This window comes from Manis javanica, chromosome 3 (assembly GCF_040802235.1).
Source record: "Manis javanica isolate MJ-LG chromosome 3, MJ_LKY, whole genome shotgun sequence".
Taxonomy (NCBI): domain Eukaryota; kingdom Metazoa; phylum Chordata; class Mammalia; order Pholidota; family Manidae; genus Manis; species Manis javanica.
Window position 1 is genome coordinate 30,669,891 of NC_133158.1, and position 14,781 is coordinate 30,684,671.

General features: G+C 42.4%; 1 protein-coding gene across 6 annotated transcripts in view; it reads left to right on the forward strand.

Moving 5' to 3' along the window:
• Window positions 1-14,448, forward strand: part of FANCD2 (FA complementation group D2) — a 72,106-nt gene extending 57,658 nt beyond the window's left edge. For 5 of the 6 annotated variants that reach the window (XM_073231017.1, XM_073231018.1, XM_073231021.1 and 2 more), the window contains 9 exons: window positions 6,150-6,272; window positions 7,113-7,206; window positions 7,900-7,971; window positions 8,712-8,750; window positions 9,686-9,760; window positions 10,496-10,570; window positions 11,460-11,606; window positions 12,806-12,901; window positions 14,076-14,448. In XM_073231017.1, coding sequence (XP_073087118.1) covers window positions 6,150-6,272; window positions 7,113-7,206; window positions 7,900-7,971; window positions 8,712-8,750; window positions 9,686-9,760; window positions 10,496-10,570; window positions 11,460-11,606; window positions 12,806-12,901; window positions 14,076-14,150 — 796 coding nt within the window. In that variant the 3' untranslated portion in view covers window positions 14,151-14,448. Of the gene's footprint in view, window positions 1-6,149; window positions 6,273-7,112; window positions 7,207-7,899; window positions 7,972-8,711; window positions 8,751-9,685; window positions 9,761-10,495; window positions 10,571-11,459; window positions 11,607-12,649; window positions 12,690-12,805; window positions 12,902-14,075 lie in introns of all 6 variants that reach the window. The other variant, XR_012129005.1, reaches the window with a different exon arrangement.
• The last annotated feature ends 333 nt before the right edge of the window (window positions 14,449-14,781 follow it).

Consider the following 14,781-nt stretch of genomic DNA (forward strand, 5'->3'; position numbering starts at 1 on the left):
ATACAGTATCCTTGGTTCAAGGCCCTTCTGTTTCATTGCATTAAATATATCATGCCATTCTCTTCTGGCCTGTAAGGTTTCTGTTCAGAAGTCTGATGATAGCCTGATGGGTTTTCCTTTGTAGGTGACCTTTTTTCTCTCTCTGGCTGCCTTTAATACTCTGTCCTTGTCCTTGATCTTTACCATTTTAAGTATTATGTGTCTTGGTGTTGTCCCCCTTGAGTCCCGTCTGTTGGGAGTTCTGTGTGATTCCATGATTTGAGTGACTGTGACTGTTTCCTCCCCCAGTTTGGGAATGTTTTAAGCAATTATTTCTTCAAATACACTTTCTATCCCTTTTTCTCTCTCTTTTTCTTCTGGTACCCCTATAATGCAAATATTGTTCCTTTTGGATTGGTCACACAGTTCTTTTAATATTCTTTCATTCCCGGACATCTTTTTATCTGTCTCTGCATCACCTTCTCTGCGTACCTGTTCTCTGATTTCTATTCCATTAATGGCATCTTGCACCTCGTCCATTCTGCTTTTAAGTCCTTCCAGAGATTGTTTTATTTCTGTATTCTCCCTCCCAACTTTATCCGTTAGCTCTTGCATTTTTCTGTGCAGCTCCATCAGCATGGTTATGACCTTTATTTTGAATTCTTTTTCAGGAAGATTGGTTAAATCTATCTCCCCAGGTTCTCTCTCAGGGAATGTCTGTATGATTCTGGTCTGGATCAAATTCTTCTACCATTTCGTGGTGATAGAGGTAGTCATGGGCAGTTGGCGCGTGTGTCAGCTGGGAGAACAAAGTCCCTTCCTGCTTTCTCGTCACCTTCCTCTCCTGTGAGAACAGTGACTCCTAGCGGGTTGTGCTGGGTAGCTGCACATCAACGGGGTCTCTGAGTCTGGCCTGGGCGTCTGCGGGGGAAAGCTCTGCACCACTGGTCTGGTCATGGCTGGTCTCAGGCTGCTGCTCTGCTATGGCACGGCCGCGCCAGAGGTGGAATTGTTGTTAGACTGTTTATCGCCGTGAGGGGCTGCAGAGCTGCGCTTCTGCCCAGGGTGTTAGGGTGCCTGGAGTTCCCTGGGCTTCCCAGCTTCTGGGCTGAGTGTGCCAGGATGCTTCCCTCCAGCTGTGAGGCTCCTGTCCCTTTAAGACTTTCAAAAAGCACTCACTTTTCTTTTGTCCCAGGGGTGCCAGCTGTGGGAACCCGCTCACAGGTTTTACTGTTCCATTTCCCTAGTATGCAGCACCCCATGCACTGTGTGTCTGTCCTCCCAGTGTGGATTACTAGGGCTGGGTATTTAGCAGTCCTGGGCTCCCTCTCCCTCCCCGCTCTGACTCCTTTCCTCCCGCCTGGGAGCTGTGGTGGTGGGTGCGCTCAGGTCTGGGCTGCGGCTTGTATCTTACCCCCTTTGTGAGAGGCTGGGTTCTCACAGGTGTAGATGTAGCCTGGCTGTTGTACTGTATCTTCTGGTCTCTCTTTTAGGAATAGTTGTATTTGTTGTATTTTCAAAAATATATATGGTTCTGCGAGGAGATTTCCGCTACCCTACTCACGCTGCCATCTTGGCTTCTCCTCCCATCCCTTCACTTTTAGTCTGTGTATGTGTTTGGGGTGAGGTGAGTCTCTTGTATACAGCATATAGATGGGTCTTGCTTTTTCATCCATTCTGTTACTCTGTGTCTTTTGATTGGTGCATTCAGTCCCTTTACACTTAGGGTGATTATCGATAGATATGTACTTATTCCCATTGCAGGCTTTGGATTCATGGTTACCAAAGGTTCAAGGGTAGCTTCTTTACTGTCTAACTGTCTGACTTTAACTCACTTATTATGCTATTATAAACACAGTCGTATGATTCTTTATTTCTCTCCCTTCTTATTCTAACTTCTCCACTCTTTATAAGTTAGGTGTTTTATTCTGTACTCTGTTGTGCTTTCCCTGACTGCTTTTGTGGGTAGCAGATTTTATTTTTTGCATTTAGTTGGTTTTTGGTTGGTCTGCTTTCTTTGCTGTGATTTTATTTTCTCTGGTGACAAATATTTAGCCTTAGGAGTACCTCTGTCCAAAGCAGTCCCTTTAAAATATCCCGTGAAGCTGGTTTGTTCGAGGCAAATTCCCTTAACTTTTGCTTGTCTGGAAATTGTTTAATCCCTCCTTCAAATTTAAATTATAATCTTGCTGTATTCATTGTTCAAGGCGCTTCTGTTTCATTGCATTAAATATATCATGCCATTCTTTTGTGTCCTGTAAGGTTGAGAAGTGTGCTGATAGCCTGATGGGTTTTCCTTTTTATGTGGTCTTTTTTCTCTCTCTGGCTGACTTTAATACCCTGTCCTTGTCTTTGATCTTTCCCAATTTAATTATTATATGTCTTGGTGTTTTCCTGCTGGGTCCCTTGTGTTAGGAGATCTGTGGGATTCCATGGTCTGAGAGACTATTTCCTTCCCCAGCTTGCGGATGTTTTCAGCAATTATTTCTTCAAAGACACTTTCTATTCCATTTTCTCTCGTCTTCTGGTACCTCTATAATGCAGATATTATTCCGTTTGGATTGGTCACACAGTTCTCTTAATATTCTTTCATTCCTAGAGCTCCTTTTATCTTTCTCTGCCTCAGTTTCTTTGTATTCTTTTTTTTTTTTTGGTGTTCGTAATTATGTTTACTCAGTTAAAAAAATTGCTTGAGGTAATGGTGACTCAGTCTTTAATTTTTTTAAAAAATTTTTTATTAAGATATGATTTATACACTCTTTTGAAGGTTTCACATGAAAAAACAATGTGGTCACTACATTTACCCATATTATCAAGTCCCCAACCTGTACCCCAATGCAGTCACTGGCCCTCCTTCCCCTTCTCTCTCCACTAGCTCACTCTTGGAGTCTCTGAGTCTGCTGCCATTTTGTTCCTTCAGTTTTGCTTCCTTGTTATACTCCACAAATGAGGGAAATCATTTGGCAGTTGTCTTTCTCCACCTGGCTTATTTCACTGAGCATAATGTCCTCCAGCTCCTTCCATGTTGTTGCAAATGGTAGGATTTCTTTCATATGGCTGAATAGTATTCCATTGTGTATATGCACCACATCTTTATCCATTCATCTACAGATGGACACTTAAGTTACTTCCATATCTTGGCTATTGTAAAAAGTGCTGCGATGAACATACGGGTGCATATGTTTTTTTGAATCTGAGAAGTTGTATTATTTGGGAAATTCCAAGGAGTGGGATTCTGGGGTCAAATGGTATTTCTATTTTTAGTTTTTTGAGGAACCTCCATATTGCTTTCCACAGTGGTTGAACTGCTTTACATTCCCACCAGCAGTGTAGGAGGGTTCCCCTTTCTCCACATTCTCACCAGCATTTGTTGTTCTTAGTGTTTTCGATGCTGGCCATCCTTACTGGTGTGAGGTGATATCTAATTGTGGTTTTAATTTGTATTTCCTTGATGATTAGTGATGTGGAGCATCTTCTCCTGTGTCTGGTGGCCATCTGAATTTCTCCTTTGGAGAGCTGTCTCTTCATATTATCTGCCCAATGTGTTGATTGGTTATTTGCTTTTTGGGTGTTGAAGTGTGTAAGTTCTTTAGATATTTTGGATGTTAATCCCTTGTCAGATACATCATTTACAAATATATTCTCCCATACTGTAGGATGCCTTTTTGTTTTGTTGATTTTGCTGTACAAAATCTTTTTAGTTTGATGTAGTCGCATGAGTTCATTTTTGCTTATGTTTCCCTTTCTCGAGGAGATGGGTTCAAGAAGAAGTTGCTCATGCGTATATTCAGGAGATGTTTGCCTATGTTGTCTTCTAAGGGTTTTATGGTTTCATGACTGACATTCAAGTCTTTAATCCATTTTGAGTTTACTTTTGTGTATGACGTTAAACAATAATCCAGTTTCAATTTTACTCTGGACCAGTTTCCTTTGGTGTTTCATATTGTATATAGCGCCCTCTAGTGTCCAGAATCTCTGCTCTGGAGCTGCTCAGCCCTTGAAGCAATGTCGAGTGTTGCAGGGGAGCAGTATTGGTGCCTGGGGGAAGTAAAGAGCTGTTTCTCGCCTCCCTGCTGCTGCGCCTGTCTCCACTGCCTGAACCAGTGGGATGAGCACACAGGTATAAGCTTTTGTCCCAGATCAGACGGATGTGGATCCCTGCTTTCCACAAGCAGCTGGAGTCTCAGTCTCTCCAGGAATTCTGCCTGTATCAGCTTTCCAACCCCATAATCACGCGAGTATCATGAAAAGACCATGAAATGTAGGTTTGTGCTCCCAGAGCAGATCTCCAGAGCTAGGTATTCAGCAGTCTCATGCCATCCACTCCCTCCCTGTTCTGTTTCTCTTCCTCCCGCTAGTGGTCTGGGGTGGGGGAAGGGCTTGGGTTCCACTGGGCCACAGCTTTGGTACATTACCCTGTTCTGTGAGGTCTTCTCTTTTCTCCAGGTGTATGCATTCTAGCACTGTCCTCTTTCCTGTTGCTCTTTCAGGATTAGTTGCACCAACTATATTTTCTGATTGTATACAGTTTTAGGAGGAAGCCTCTGTCTCTCTAATGCCGCCATCTTTAATCCTCTTCACCTTCTCTGTATTCTTGTTCTCTGATTTCTATTCCATTAACAGTCTCTTGCACCTCATCTAGTCTGCTCTTCAGTCCTACTATTGATTATTTCATTTTTGTTATTTCCCTCCGGAGTTTATTCCTTAGCTCTTGCATATTTCTCTGTAGCTCCGTCAGAATGGTTATGCCTTTCATTTTGAATTCTTTTTCTGGAAGATCGCTTATATCTATCTCGCCAGGCCCTCTCTCTGGCATTGTGAGTGATTTTGGACAGGACCAGATTCTTCTGCCTTTTCATGGTAATAGAAGTGATCGCCAGCAGGTGGCATGTGTGTTAGCTGGTTGAACAAAGTCCTTTCCTGCTTGCTGGTCACGTTGCCCTTCTCCACTGCCTGTGCCGGTCACCAGCACATTGGGAGCAGTCTCTGGGTTAATTCCGTGCGGTGCTGTGGGTGGGATGGCCTAGGGTACTGCTGGGGGTTGCAGGCACATGGGCGTGTGTTCTGCGAGAATGGCGCCCCTTTGTGCCTTCTGGACTTTGTGCCAGCTTCCTCTGTCTTTGCTGGGCAGCTGTGTGCTGGTGGCACCCTCTGGGTTTGGCCTGCTTAGCTGCGTACTAGGAGAAGACTGTGTGGTTACTGTGGGCAGGGCTGCTCCCCGGCTCTTCCACAACAGTGGTGGGTCAGCTGGTTTGCTTGTAGTTCCAGTGGGGGAGAATGAATGGCGGGCTGCTTATCACTGTGAGGGGCTTTGGAGCTGCGTTGCCACCCAGGGTGTTAGGGCACCTGAAGTTCCTTAAGATTCCCAGTCTGCTCAGCTCAGTGTGCTGGGATGATTTTGTCTACCTGTTAAGTCCTTGTCCCTTTAAGACTTAAAGCACCCACTTTTCTTTTGTCCCAGGGGAGCTAGCTGTGGGGACCTTCTCATAGTCTCCGTCTCGGATTTTACTTTTCTGTTTCTCTAATATCCAGTACACCATGCACTGTAGGTCTATGCTATTACTAGGGCTGGTTATTTAGCAGTCCTGTGCTTCCACCCCCTCCTGACTCTGACTCTTTTCCTTCCGCCCGGTGAGCTGGGGTGGGGAGAGTGCTTGGGTCCCGCTGGGTCACAGCTTTGTATCTTATCCATTTCGTGGGATGCTGAGTTCTCGCATATGTAGATGTAGCCTGGCTGTTGTGCTGTGTCTTCTGGTCTCTGTTTTAGGAATAGTTGTATTTGCTGTATTTTCAAAATATATATGGTTTTGGCAGGAGATTTTCACCACCTTACTCATGCCACCATCTTGAGCACCCATGTTCCTTCAGTTTTTAAGTGCTACTAGTTGTATTTTTTTATTTTTTGAAGTTTAATTTTTCTTTAAATTTTAATCTTGCTATCATTAATGTACAATCACATGTACAGCACTATGATTACTAGACTCCCCCCACCAAGTCCCCAACATACACGCCAACATAGTCACTGTCCATCAGCGTAATAAGATGATATAGAATCACTACTTGTAAGTGCTACTAGTTTTTAATCTTAATACCTGGTAATACCTCAAGAAACAAACCTTTATTTAGGAATTTTGTAGCATGTGTTCATATTCCTTTGGCTCTCAATGCAGCATCTACCTGGAGCACACAGACAATGTTCTGAAGGCTATAGAGGAGATTGCTGGTGTTGGTGTTCCAGAACTAATCAACTCTCCGAAAAATGCGTCTTCCTCCACATTTCCTACACTGACCAGGTAAGAGAGTTCTCTCCTTCAGTTCTTCTGCAAGTTAGAATCACACCATGCAGTGTATGTAGTTTCCAAATAACTACCTTACTCTTCATCTTAATTCTGATACAGATGGCAGGTACAGTTGTTCATTTTGACACATAGAAGGTCTACCATGCATTCTTTCCAAGGGGCTCACAGCCAGTCCATGTGAAAGCACCTTACACAGGAATGAATTTTCAGTGCTTAGTCTTCAAAGCCAGTGAATATTTAGTCACCATACTTCTATCAGTACTTTCATCATTTAAATGTGAGATTATTTTTCCAATATTTTCACCATGTTTAATATAACGTGATTGTTGTATCTAATCATGTACATCTATGTCAGTGGGTTGTGTGATCTCATAATATCAATGGTTATCTTATACTTGTATAGTCTTTACAGTTTATAAAGCACTTTTACATTTTTTTTCCTCATTTGACACTTTTGATAATCCTGTGAGATATGTATCATCCCTGTTTTATTGATGGGGAAAATGAGCATTAGAGAGAGAACTTGCTCAGGCTCACAGAGGCAGTAAATGAGGAACTAGGAACATAAACTTGGATCTTACCACTATTTCAGTGCTTCTCCCATACCACCACACTATCTCCCCTTAAAAAGTTAATTCCGTTGTTTCACAGCCCATCCTCTCAGGCTTATTTCTGAATCTTTTCCACTCCCTCATCCTCATAACATGGACCCTAGTGAAAGGAGATTCAGAGAGTTGGAGAAGGAAATGATTTTCAGTTCCTTGGCTTCTTCCCAGGAAGTTCTTTCTAACCAGTGCATCATTGTGTGGCCATGCATGCTTTCCCCTCTTGTAGGCACAACTTTGTCATTTTCTTCCGTGTGATGATGGCTGAACTAGAGAAGACAGTAAAAGGTCTTCAGGCTGGCACAGCAGCGGACTCACAACAGGTGGGTCAAATACTCCCAGGTCAAGAAGTAGACTTGATTGCTTGGAAGCCACTGAGTATTCTATTTCTTGAGTACAGGGTTTCTCCTAAGCTATTACTTTTGAGTTACTGAGATCCAGGATTTTTTCAAAGAGCCCCTGGTTTAATTTCTTTACCTTCCAGTTGTAGGTGAGGATTGGGCACTATTTACCCTGACTACTGCCCAGGGAAAGGCTTGGGCTGCTCTGTAGACCCTAGCTCTGGAAAAATGTCTTTGGTTATGGCCTCACGTGCCTAGAAGTTTGCTGCTGTTAGCTGGCAGGAAGTGAGCAAGCCTTTTTGGGATGCTGTGGTTCTGGGCCTGGGCATCCTCACTAGAACTGAGCTAGTCTGCTGAGAGGGAGGCTAGCATGGGATAGTACGATCCACAGGGAGCTGATGGCCAGGAGGTATGTGGCAGAGGCTTTTTCCTACTTGGAAATTGCTGAAGAGTAGTCATGTCTCTAGCAAGTCTCTGTAGGATAGCTCCAGTGTTATCTGTATGCAGACCTCAGAACCATCTTGTGAGTGCACTGATTGCCACATCTCTTTAAGAGAGTAATTGGCTTAAATCTCTGATTAGATATGTAATTCAAGACCTGTATATTATTGAGAGTACAGGGAGAGAAGTATGTGGCTGTGATTCAGAGGTGCCTGTATCTTTTACTGCCCTCAGATTCATGAAGAGAAGCTCCTCTACTGGAATATGGCTGTTCGAGACTTCAGTATCCTCATCAACCTGATAAAGGTGAGTGTGGAAGCTCCTCGACCCATCTTACCAGCTAATTACAGAAACCAACAAGCGTCCTGGCTTCCAAAATTCACTCCCCCTGCCTCCTCTGCCAGTGCTTCCATAGGGACCTGCTCTCCCCCATCTTCTTCCCTTGTCTGCCTCTTACCCATCCTGGATAACCCCTTCTTCTGTCCCTAGACAGTTTCTTTTTCCTTCTCTTTCTCCCTCCTCTCCATCTATGCCACCCTACTACTTAAAGACCCCTTCCACATGTCATTCCCCCACTCCCTCGCCTCACTTTGGGTTCTCTGTGATCTGCACATCGCCCACTATCTCCCTCTTCTAACCCTGAATGCCTTCTTTATCCCACAAACACATAATCTGCTCTCACCCTTTCCAAGATTTTGCTCAGGCTATTCCTCCAGCTTAGAATGCCCTTCTTTCTCCTTTCTGCCTCTAACCTACTTACTCTAAAAGCTTCAGATCAAGGTTCTGGTCCTGTACAATGCCTCCTTTTTAATATTCCCCGTTGGAATCAATTTCTCATTCCTCTTTGTGCCCCTCTTCCTTTCCTTGAACTTCACTTATGGTGATTACTTTATTCCACTTTGTAATTCATTTAACTGTGTTTGAACAGCCTTTTTCATTTTAGAATTCTCTACAACACCCAGAGCTGTGCTCTGCACAGTGGGTAAGAGGATGGGGTGCTCAAAGGAGCAGACCCAGCTTTGGTTTCTTGATTTTTGTCTCTCCAGGTGTTTGACAGTCATCCTGTTCTGCATGTGTGTTTGAAGGTGAGAGACTGATAGGGCCCTCTTTGTTATTTATTCTTCCTGTAAATCTGTCTAGAGGACCTTAGCTGAGAGGAAATGCTCAATACCTTGACCACTAGCCAGTGTCTCTAGACTCTGATAGTCAAGAAAAGGCGATAGGTTTTTCCACACTAGGTGGATGACTACAGAAGCCAGTTTTCCTGTGAGTTGAAAACTGTTGGTGAGTCTTGGAACTAGGAGTGCCTTCAGGGCACTAACTTCAGGAAGAGTAGTCAGTCACTCTTGCCATTCCTTTCCAGGCAACAGGGAGCAAAGAGAAGTGGGTGACTGCTCTTTTTAAAGCCCATGTGTGGCCTCATGAATGTTGGAGCTGATGTCCTGATAACCGCTGAACTCCTCTCCCCTGGGGAATGGCCCAGATTAGCCCTATATTTGGTGGTAAACCCACTGAGCTGGAGAATGTTATGAAGAGAATGCGTCTTCCCCATTCTTGATGGTTCCTTCCACATGGAGGGCACCCTCTCCTAGCCTCTCTCTTCCTCTTTACTCACTCCTCCCAGGTGCTGGTGTGGGAGATGGGTGAGTAGAGGAAGTGATTTATCTGACGGGTAAATTTGGCAATTGGTCATGTACTTCCTCAGCTTTACCCAGTTTTTTCCTCGTGGGAGTAAGTTGTCCTCAGGGAGCTGGGCTTCCCCTCTGCCCCCATGCCCACTGGTTGTGTCTAGGGTAAGCAAGTCTGCCTAATCCTGAGGCTTAGTTCACAGATTTATTTAGTTCTTGCGTTAAGCTACATTCTCCAAATTAGTCATTTGGACCCCTCCCAATTCATTCTTTATATATACAAAAATAAAACCACTGGTCCAGGTGATGCTATGATGCCTCAGGCAGGGGCCTTTCAGATGAAAGACCTCAGCAGAGGTCATCATCACCAATGTGTCTCTTCTCTTCTTCAGTACGGGCGTCTCTTTGTGGAAGCATTTCTGAAGCAGTGTATGCCTCTCCTAGACTTCAGTTTTAGAAAACATCGGGTAAGAACTGACAACAAAGAGCAAAGACATGCTCTCTGTATAGATGTTTAGAAGATACAGCCATGGTGACTCCTAGGCTGAGCATGGGGGCAGTCCCCTTGCCCAGGTTCTGGGCCAAGTTATATGTAGGCACGCTTGGTCTACTTCAGCTATCACCAAAAGATGCCCATATAGGACTGGCTGTTCCACAGTAGGCTCATCTCCTCAGGCTAACTCTGGTACAAACACACCTTCCAGCTTCTACTCCAGATCTGAGGGTTATTCTATTTATTGGTGTGTCCTTTGCTTATTCCTCTGTTTACTTTTATCCCTAGGTCTACTCTCAGAAATAATAATTGCAAATCATCACATTTTAAAAAACGCTTTTGTGTAATAAACTCTTTACTATTATAATGGATAGTCTTCGGAGTTTTTTAAGCCAACTGGGATCCAGGGCTGGAGTAGTGAAATCAGGATAGAAACACGGATAGTGATTTCCTATACATATTTAGCAAGTTGAACTTTGCAAAGTGCTCTCACAATATTTGGTTAGTCCCTCATAACCTGGGACGAGAAAGGGGAGGACAGCTAGCAGGCACTACTCCTATTCGAAGGCCAAGTTAACATGATTATTGAGATCTAGCTGGAACCTGCAGGGTGTATTCTCTTTGGAGCTCTTTGTTGCAAGAATATCTTGCCTCCTAAATGAAATGAGAGCATTTCATATGGCACTTACGATTTTTATTTTGGTTATAGGAAGATGTTCTGAGTTTATTAGAAACTTTCCAGTTGAACACGAGGATGCTTCATCACTTGTGTGGGCATTCCAAGGTAAGAGGGAAAGCGGGTCATGTCACCAGCCCGCCTGTAGGCCTGGGAGATCCAGAGTGGTCAAAGCCTTAGTTGGTGGCTGAGATTGGGTAGTCATTAGAGGGGAAGTTTCTGCATCTGAAATTTGACTCAAACTCCACAGCCTTACTTCCTGAAGAAGCTCTCTTCTGGTGAGAGATACAGACTGTTGGTGGGTGTGTTACTGCTTCCAAGTACTCTGGGTGGGAGAAATATTATGTAAGTGATGACTCTGCTGGAGACAAGAGGTGGTTCTGAAAGCAGCCATCTTTAGAGCTGTTCAGCTGTACTACTTACATGTCAGGGAACACATCTGTCTCTTGTGAGAACATTGTAGAATTCAAGGACATTTCCACTTGAAGCCTACAGTTGAACCGTTGTCACTTTTTGGCTCAGGGAACACAGAAGCATGGAGTTCTGCAGTCACTGGCAAACCAAATGATTCTTAGTCCAGTTCCTGTTGCTAACTTCCTCCCCTGGTTCTAACTTTAGAAGGTGCTGAACAGTAGAATTTTAGGGACTCTCTGAGCTAAACAGGTCACTGTCTATTGTTAATACCAGTCTATGTTCAAGAATGTTTTAGCAAATTTGCTGATAATTGGTTTGTAAGAGGCCATGAAGAGGAGCCTAAAGGTGTTGGTGGTTTGTCTTCTAGGCTCTTCTAGTTTAAAGGATAGCTGTCACTCTTTGGAGTACTCTGCCCAACTATTGCTGTTTGATGGGATATGTCTCTGGCCTCAACTGGCAGGGCTTATGCTCTTATTCAGTGCTCAAAGTGTCAGGAATTCAAAAATCTATCTATACGAATATGAAAGCATGATGATGAGTGAGCTCAAACCCAGATGAATTGGGTATATTTGTTTCCGTTCAGATTCACCAGGACATGAAACTCACCAAACATGTGCCGTTGCTGAAAAAGACCCTGGAGTTATTAGTTTGCAGAGTGAAAGCCATGCTCACCCTCAACAATTGCAGGGAGGCTTTCTGGCTGGGCAATCTTAAAAACCGGGACTTGCAGGTGAGTCTGAGACCCTCCCAGTGATAGTCCCATTCTCACTCTTTGGGAGAGCAGTGGAAGGTACATAAGGGAGGTCACCTAAACTTTGCTTTTTTAGTAAGGCTGCTTTTCTCGAATGTACATAAGGGAGGTCACCTAAACCTTGCTTTCTCAGTAAGGCTGCTTTTCTCTTAAGTCTATGGCTTTTTAGCTCTTCAAATTAGGGTGCATTTCTTGTGGACCCTGGTCATGGCTGCACTCCTCATTGCAGCCAACAAAGGTGCCAAACCATGCCACTGAGAGAGAGAAGAACCAGATCAATGAAACCGCTCCTCAGCCAGAAGGGGCGCCTTTAATCCTACTGAAGATAGAGTCATAACAACATTTTTGTATGTGGACAAATTCTTTTTTTGTTGTTTAATTGTTTTAGGTTTTTTCTAAGCCAGTCTTGTCTTTTTCTGAAATTGTTCTCTGGCTAATCTTTTCTTTATTAAGGTATCATTGATATTCTCTGGCTAATTTTAACAAATAAACATTTGTAAGGTCTTTCATTTGTCTCACTGACTCCCTGAAATCTCATGTTGCTCATAGTACTGCTTTGAAGTTAGAGCATTTTTCAAATAGGGTTCAACCCCTTCTTAGTCATACTTAAAATATCTGAGTTTTATAGTCTTATATAAGAAAAGAATAGCACCACAGAGAATTATCTTGCTTTCTTCACATCAACTTTAGTTTCCCTGAGAAAAGTGAAGCTCAGAGAAGTTAAGTAGCTTACCTAAAGTCATTTATTAATAAGTGAGTGAAGCCAGGGTTTGGATACAAACTGCCCCAATACAAAAAGTTGTCTTTAAACCACCATAGTTTGCTGTCCTTTAGCCTCTGCTTGGCCATTCATGGTTGGTGCTCATATACCATTAAGGTATTCGGGAAGCTTTAGAACCATATTCAGTGTTATCTGATAGAGTCACCAATACAATCTGGCCTGGTAAATTTAAGTTGTTCTAGAATACAAAGATGGACTTTTTGTAAAACTGTGTATCATATCAGAGCCATGTGCTTTTCAGAAACCTTTGGTTGATCACTTCTCCAGAAGCTGGATTACAGGTTGGTGTCTGTGTTTGACCATGTTTGAATAGCCAAGTATCTTCCTTTGTATTGCTTATAAACTAAGCCTCTCTACCCTTGAGACCCCAAATGTGATCACTATAATCCACTTTTAGGGTGAAGAGATTATGTCCCAGAATTCTCAGAGGAGCACAGAAGATGAAAGTGAGGATGATACATCATCCCAGGTCTCCAAGGGCAGATCAACAGAGGTATCTGCATAAGGCATCAGAGTGTGGCCCAGATGATTGCATTTGTTAATTACACTGGGTTGGTGGACAGTTCAGAACTTTCCCTGCTTACATTTATAACCAAGACTTCTATGCCCACCTCTATTTCCTCCAAAAAAGCTTTTGTGCTTATGTAAATTCTGCGGGAGCCAGGAAAAAACACACACCATCTTATAATTAACACTCTTGATATCTCTATGGTATATATTACAGAGTTGAAAATTCTCTTCCATTATAGCCTATTTTCCCTGAATTCATATCTGAAACCATTTTGGAGGGGAGAAAAGAAGAGGTCAAAGTGTTCTCTGAATGTTAAGAAGAATGAGTTAAAACATTTCAACATTTTTGAATATATAAAATAGAAATGTATATGCATTTGGTGAAAGTCAAAGTACAGACTCAAAAGCTGCCACCACTGAGGACTAAAATAAGAGTAGGGATCCTTATTCTTTTGGGGGCTACCAGTTACTCTCAGGACTTGAAAGATTACTGAAGAAAAATATATACCTTTATAAAATTTTGTTATAATTCAGGTGGGTTATGGACACTGAGAAGTTCAGATTTAAGAGTCCCTGGTGTGGAACCTCTCTATAATGCAATTTGAAGCTGATGCAGAAAGATTATTAAGTATGAAGAACTCATTACATGCTCCTCTGTGACATTTGTATAGTGTCCTCTACCTTGTTCTCATAAAAAATTTTGAGACAGACAATATTCTATTAGTTTGTTACTTTATTCTAATCAAACCTCCTAGATTAGAGTTGCAGAGCAGAGAGAATTTTATGTTGGATTCCTGTTGCGATATACTAGAATTTTTAATTTAACAAACATTCCATATTAACCTTCCACTGAGTTCTTTATCACATGCATACAGTAGAGCTGGAAAGCTGTGACTAATTTTAAAATCAGGCACATTGGGTTCTGTTGCAGAATGGCATAAGTCAGTATCAAAATGAACTCCCTCTCTGGTCTTGGCTTAGAGGTCATGATGCAAGAAGAATGGGGGAGCTTCTGATTTACTTTCAGAGGAAGGGTTTAAAACCTATCACTTATTTTAACAATTATGCAGTATATTTGTAAATCCTGTGGGAGCAGTATTTCAACTCATGGGGTTGTCCAAATGACCTAAAATACTTAATTATCCTTTGTCCCTTAGGATGATGAAAAACATGAAGCAAGTGATGGAGAAAAGGAGCAAGACAGTGGTGAGAGTGATGACAGCTCTGACTAGACCAGAGAGACTGATGCCCTCCTAACATTTTGTGTTCAGGGCTTGAAATCTGCTGTCCATCTAATTGGAAGCATTATATTTTGTCCTTAAAGAGGAGACTTTATTGAGTCAACTTAATTGTGAATTTCATAAGATTATCTAACATCATCAAAGGTCCTGGCTTGGAATTCCATTGTAGCATTATTTAACAGTTTAGTCATGATTCAGAACTTTGGAAGCTAGTTTTGAAACTCTCTTAGAATTTACCAGTTTTTTGTACAAGTTTTCCAAATAAATTCTGTTTTAACTTCTGCCTCAACTACTTCATTCCTCTTTACAGATACCCTTCATTAGTCAAGGATTAAGTGGAATTGAATCAGGATTTGTGCAAAGAAATAATGGTGACTGGTGCCAATGCATCAGTTCTACCAAATAAAATGATGTTTCCTATTCTAAGAAACATTTTTGAGATGAGAAGATTTTTTTGATCTTTTTCGAGGAGTGACAAATTTGTTAATGCCCAAAGAAAGTCAAAAGGAATTTGGCTGCTTTTAAAAATAATTTTGTTGTCATGTAGATGTAAGACAAAGTGGGAAAAGGTGCCATCAAACTCATGTTGGTTTTATATATATGTTTATTTTATTTTCACATT